The sequence below is a fragment of the Cebus imitator genome, unplaced genomic scaffold (assembly GCF_001604975.1).
Source record: "Cebus imitator isolate Cc_AM_T3 unplaced genomic scaffold, Cebus_imitator-1.0 Scaffold239, whole genome shotgun sequence".
NCBI lineage: Eukaryota > Metazoa > Chordata > Mammalia > Primates > Cebidae > Cebus > Cebus imitator.
Window position 1 is genome coordinate 1,123,545 of NW_016107554.1, and position 6,594 is coordinate 1,130,138.

A 6,594-nucleotide genomic window follows, 5' to 3' on the forward strand; every position below is an offset into this window, starting at 1 on the left:
AATCATATGTGTAGGACCTGTTTGGATCCTGATTAATACAAATCACTCTAAGGAACAAGCAAACAAAAAGAATAATAATAGCAACTTTATGAGACAGCCAGAAAAACGTACCTGGATATTTCTAGATATTCAGGAATGATTGTTGATTTTCTAGGTAAGATAATTGCATGGCAGTTATACACATATTTTAAAAGAGTCCTTTTCTTTAAGGGCTGTGCACGGAAATAATTGTGGATTTGAGGACAGGAATTTTGGGATTTGTGGCAGAAAGAGTGGAGTGGGGATTACAGGAAGAAACGAGAGGCCATGAATTGATGGTTATTGTAGCTGGTGGTGCACACATGGGGGTCCATTGCTCTCTACTTTTCCAAACTGTGTAATACTTGCAATTATTTTTGAATTAATAAAAAATGTTTCCTTTGCGAATGCATCTAAGTTTACTAGATGTCATAAAATTGGTAGTTAATGATACCTACTAATATTCAGAACTACTCAACAATTTACAAAGCAGTTAAATTTATAATCTCATTTCTTCCTTCTCGGTACTACTTGCAGCGATAGGTGCTGTTGGGATCCTCACTTCACACATGAGGAAACAAAGTTCAGTGAAACTGAAGACGGTGCCGCTGGAAAGGGGCGGCGGACTAGAACTTAAGTCTTAGAACTCCAAATTCCAGGCTGCTTCCGCGATACTAAGAAACTTTTAAAGAAGCGTAGGCGTGCGGGGCACGGTGGCTCACGCCTGTAATCCCAGCACTTTGGGAGGCCAAGGCGGGCGGATTACCTGAGACCGGGAGCTTGAGACCAGCCTGACCAAACATGGAGAAACCCTGTCTCTACTCCGGACGTGGTGGCGAATGCCTGTAATCCCGGCTACTTAGGAGGCTGAAGCAGGAGAATCGCTTGAACCCGGGAGGCGGAGGTTGCAGTGAGTCGAGATCGCGACATTGCGTTTTTTTTTTTGTTTTTTTTTTTTTTTTTTAATTTAAACAGAACTGTTCAGGACCTGACAAAGCAGCGTGTTTAAGAGTGGAAGAACCCTCTTCGGTTGGGGAGACTTGCTCTCCATGGCCACCAGATGGCGAAGGTTACCCGCGGCCCAGAAGACAGCGGAGCTGCAGTGGGGCGCGGAAACTCAGCGGCCCGACCTGGAGGCCAGGGGCGAGGCGCGGGGGCCTCCTCCACGCCAACTGTGTGCGGAAACCTGAGTGGGACTTAAAGTCACAAAAGTCCCTATGTGGTCCTGCTGCCCAACTCTGTGTGTGTGTGTCTGGTGGGAGGGGAATGCTGCCAAAAGCACCCATTGCTTCGGCGGCTGTCAGCGATCCCTCCGATGCGGAGGCACTTCAGGGACCATTGCTGAGGGCCTGTCTAGCTTTTGGGCAGCTGAATCCTTCCCTTGGCGAGCACCATACGTGCCTTCGGCAACACACAGAGGACTCCCAGGGTTGAAGACGTGGGTGCATGTGTGTTTGCGCGCGCCCACGTCGTGCTGTCTTTTTCATTTAAACCCTAGTAAGGAGAAATTCGATGGCCAGCAAGGCCGAAGTTCCATCGTCTTGGGGGTGGAGTGGGGGGAAGGTGTCTGTAACTTCAGTCTGCCCAAAAATCGTTTTAGCTCCTGCGCCCAGGAGAAAATGCACCGAAGGTCGCGTTCGGGCGCGCGGAAAGCCCTACGAACCCCAAATGTGTGCGCTGAGGCGAGGACTCTGCAAGCTGCGGGAGGGAATCTGACCTCCGACAAACACAGGCGCCGGAGGACCGGGTCCTGGGATTGGCGCACTCCCGGGCTGGACCTGCGGGGTTCGCACATTTGAAAGCGTAAACTTGAGGAATGACGGCGGGTGGATGGGTGTTGTATAGAGTGGGACTCAATCGGGCTCATCAACAGATTTTTCCAAATTCCCTTTTAGAAAGAGCCTCCCAGGGCTTTCGAAATCTCCGCAGGGTGAAAGCTAAACTTTGGAGCCGGTGTGTATAGGAGTAGATACCGGGGCGAGAGCCTGAAAGAGAAGCGACACAGTGTCCAGGCGAATGGGAAAGGAAAGATTTTAATTTTTGTTTCTACTGGTAGCTAAATGTCGATAAAAATCAGAGGGCATGCGGGAAAGTTTTTATTCCAGAGCTTTTCCATGACACTCGCAGAGATTTTAAAAATTACATTCCTCCCCCTCTGCAGGTTGGATTCAGAAAGAAGCGACTGCAGAGGCGAGGGAAGACCGTGAGTGTGCTTTTACCTAGGTTTAAAGCGAATCAAAGACGGCTGTAAAGAGGGAAACCGGGACCAAAAACAGATTTAGAGCCTCGAAACTCTCGGCTGCGGGTTTGGAAGATGCGTTGCTGCGGACTTGAAACGGACTCTAAACCCGCGCCCAAACACTGGCTGAAAATATAGCGCGCTAATCTGCAGCTTCCCCTCCTCCCCAGGTTCTTTCTGGCTTTTCCCGCCTTTCCCAGTTTCCCTTCCACACGCCAGCGACTCCTCCATTCCACCCCAGGACAGCTACTCTACATCCCAGCAATTCCCAGCTTCTGCACCGAGGAGGAGGAATTCTGGAACCACCCAGGGAGAACTCGTGCCGGGGCGGGTGGGGGCCGGAGGAAGTTCCTGCTCCGAATCCTCCCCAAAGCAGAAAAGAATTCCAGGGGCTACTTGTGCGCTGCTTCTCACCAACCCCACACACCCCCCCTCACCCGCTTCCTTTTTTTTCCTCGCAAATCAACAACAAAAAAGTGTTTGGCGATGGAAAGAACACCGGTGGAAAATGGCAAATAACAGTATTTCCAACCCCGAGTCAGGTCCTCTTTGCACTGCTTTTTCCTGTTTCATTGCAATTTCTTTATTTCATTGTGGTTTTTTGTTTGGGGCAAGAACGGAGATGTGAACCCGGACGAGCCAGCAGACCCCCCAAGCCAGTATCTCCTCCCAGCGCAGAGAACACTGCCTGCACCGGTGCAAACGCGGGGACCCTGGCAGAGAATGTAAACAAACCGGGCGCCGAGCCCTTGATCTTTATTTAAATAGAGGCTTATTTATCGGTGTCATCCTAGGAGGATTAATTAGATACATCTCTTCACAATTTGGTGTCTGACACTCCATCTTAGGAATGCCTTATCACAAGGTGTTAATTGGGGCCACTCAGCCACTTACGTTTCTATTAAACACTGTGAGGGACTTTTCACAAGTACCAGGTTCTTTTTACTGTACGGTGCAAAAATATACAGGACTCGAAATAGACTAAGGCCAGAATCTGCTTTATCCCGGCAGTGATTAGCACTTTGGGGCTTTCTAGAGGGCAGAAATAGGAGAGCACTGTTTTTGAAATTCCATCGCATCTCCCAATATTCGATGGTAGGATGCGGATGTAAGGGGGCTGTGGGGGTGTGGGGGAGGCGCTGAGCAGAATGGGCGGGCTATGAGTCTCCGTTCCGGAATCTAAATCTATCATCCACAATACATATATGTTAAACAGCACATCTCCAACGCTTTGTCTCTGGCTCCCTAGTAAAGTTTGGGGCGCCTTTGCTAAACTGTTTTGAGCAGGCCGTTCGGAAACGCGGAGCAGGAGTTCGAGCCCCCAAGGTCACGGGTGGTGCAGGAAGAACTCGGGCCCCAGAGGGATAGAGGGGAAAGGAGACAGGACAGTCGAGGTACAAGGTCCTGGCGGCCTTAATTGGGCGCAGAAGGGGAGGAGGTCCCGGCTGATTCCTCGCCTCCCAGCGGCTAATCCTCTTAGCAGCTGCATTTCCGCGCTACGCAGTTAGCAGAATGACCCTCCCAGCCAGACCTTTACCCCGGGAGGGTCCAGGAGGGGGCTGGAAAGGTTTGCAAGCTGGGCCTGAAGCCGTCTGCTGATAAGCCCGGCGGGACGTCTGGCGGGGGTGGGGGGGAAACAAAGGGGACCTCCACCCCACACTCCTTGGTTTGACTGTTTGGACGGCCCAGGGTTCAGCCAGGGGATGGGCTGTCCTTCGTCTCCCCGTGGAGCCTGGGCCAAATAATCGGAACAAAGCTCAAGGTGAACTGCTCCAAGGCCACTGTTTGCAGAGCGGCGCGGCGCGGAACGACTGGAATCCTCTGAAAGGGCCACGTCTGCCCCTAGCCTACGCCTCAGCCAGAGTAATCGCGGAGTTTGACTGCAGCCACCGAGGCTGGCAGCCCGCGGCGGCGGGTGCGCAGTGTCTCGGTTCAGAAGGAAGCCGCAGGTGGGCGCCGAAGCTGAGCTGTGTGCAGCCCCCGCGCCGCCGCACCCCAGGGACCCGGAACTGGTGGGCGCTCACAGGCCCACGGGGGTTCCCAGGGAGCCTACGTGGGCCTAAGTATGGGTGGCCCCAAGTAAGCCTAGAAAAAAAGCCCAGGGAACCTAAGTAAGTGGCCAGATGCCGTGACAGAGCCTGGTCTCCAAGAACCAGGAGCGGCGGTTTTCGAGGCTTAAGTCTGATGTGGGCAATCAGCTGCAATACTCCCTCCTCCGCCCCCACCACCCCCCTCCGCCCCCTGCCGCCAAAACCCATTGTCCAGACTTCCCAGTGGGGTGAGGAAATAGCCCCATTCCATTTCAAGGAAAAAAGAAGATAAACAAAAGCATCTGCACCCCCGCATGACTACAGTATCCAGTTAGAGATTCTAGAGTCTTCCGGGGAGGTAGGGGATGGGTGAGCCAGTGCTAAAGCTGAAAAGGATGAAGAGGAAGCAAAATGAGATCTTTAGAACAAAGATGAAAAACCCCACAGTACAGAAGACAGAGCTATGCCCGTTCCCTTATTGAACCACATTTATTAAAAATGACTAAGACTGTACATAAAAATCCAAGATCTCTAAAAAGCCTATAGGAGCTGTGGCATCAGGTTTAGTTTCTTCACATTACCAAGTTAGGGAGAGGGTATGGCGCAGGAAGAAGGTGAAATAGGAGTTTTCCTTAAACACGGTTCAAGTTAGTACAGAGTAGATGAATACATTCTTAACTATCTAAGAAGTAAACAGAATATTTCCAAATATCATGGTGATGATGAAACTCTCTCCTTGCCCCTGCAGCGTAAGTGATCTGCAAATCTTTACAAAGCCAAAGCACCAATTTTACATTGTCCCAAACACCTATGTAGACTATTTGTACAATATATTCCACATTATTCTACAGTGTAACTAAACACACAACTGTACACTTTTAAATTCTCTCTCTTTTTTTGGCGACTCCCTCCCTTCCCCTCTCCTGAGTCCTACTGGTCACGCTGGCACATAGCAGAGGCCTAGCAAGTCTCAAGTGAGGCAATCCTGGACTAGGGCAAACATGGCTTGTTCCAAAAGCCAGGGTGGTAAGGAATCAAAGTCAGGTGAGACCATCCATTTCACAGATGCTTTTCTTGACTCCTGGACCTAATATCTTTTGCCCCTGGCGGAATGTAACAGCAAAATATCTCCTGCTGAAACTGAAGGCCCAGCCCTCTTCCAGAAGCAAAACACCTCAACACTCGGCTTCTATTTGCTTAGGAATTTACAAATAGAAATGAGAATCAAAGGTTTTAACTCATTTGATAGCAATGGACACTCAGTATTCACAGCCTGCTTCTTTGAATGGTTAGTGTCTCAAATAAATACAGAACCTTGGATACTCTTTGAATTTTAAGATACCTTAAAGTCTTCCATTAATTGTATTTTTTTTTTTAATGCCAGGTTTGTTTCAGTTACCTGCAGCAGTCAAAAAGCTTTGGCACCTTCTCTTAGATAATTGCACAAAACAGGATGCATCAAGGTGGAAGGCAAACATCTTTTTGGCAACCTAGGCAAAGAAGACAACAAAAACACCACCAAGTCCATCTGCAAAAAGTTAGCTAATTTTTGAGGTGAAAATAACTCTTTAGGGAGTGGTGTAAAAAGCATAATACCCTCCCATGCCTTTTGAGGTGTCTTTACTATACTCCTCAGCATTAATGTCCTCACACTTTATGGAAGGAGAATTTTCATTACTGGAGGTGCTAGGAGATAGCCGCCTTCGCTTACAAGCACTGGTGTATACCCCTGAATCATTGGAATCTAGAGATTTGATGGAAGGGGGTGTCTCTATCCAAGAAGAGCCAATTTCCTCTTTCACTTTCTCTTTGGAGAGCTGATCTTCAGAGAACACAGTGGGGCTTGTTCTGGAGGTCCATGGTAGTCCAGCTGCCATCTTTCTCTGATAAGAACCTCGACCTCCCCACCCTGCCATTGCAGGGAAGGTTGGGTCGGGATAATACCCCAAGGCATGGGATGTCTGAAGGGGCAAGGATTTAATGCCATATGGGAGCAAGGTGCTAGAAGTATATTCAGATTCATAGGAACCGATGTCTAGTTTGTTGGTCCCAGGTTGCTGGACAGGCGTGACAAGCCACCGCTGGGGAGGGTTGGCCACCTCTTCGCTCTGTTGGGGTGAAAGGAGGCCGTTGGTCTGTGGCACGGTTCTCTCGCCATTATAATAGCGGGCTTGAGGTAAAGTGTTGACAAAGGGCTCCGGGAAGAAGGACTGAACGCCGTACCGACCTCCAGGGACAATCTGATGGGATCTAGGAGAATCCGTGGGAGATGGAGTTAACCTGTCATTTTCTGAAGCGGTGTACATG

At 49.8% G+C, this 6,594-nt stretch overlaps 1 protein-coding gene across 2 annotated transcripts in view; it reads right to left on the reverse strand.

The window, feature by feature from the left end:
* Nucleotides 1-4,757: 4,757 nt before the first annotated feature.
* EOMES (eomesodermin) overlaps nt 4,758-6,594 on the reverse strand; it is a 6,763-nt gene continuing 4,926 nt past the window's right edge. The window contains exon 6 of one of the 2 annotated variants that reach the window (XM_017498251.2): nt 4,758-6,537. In XM_017498251.2, the coding sequence (XP_017353740.1) occupies nt 5,856-6,537 (682 nt within the window). In that variant the 3' untranslated portion in view covers nt 4,758-5,855. The other variant, XM_017498250.2, reaches the window with a different exon arrangement.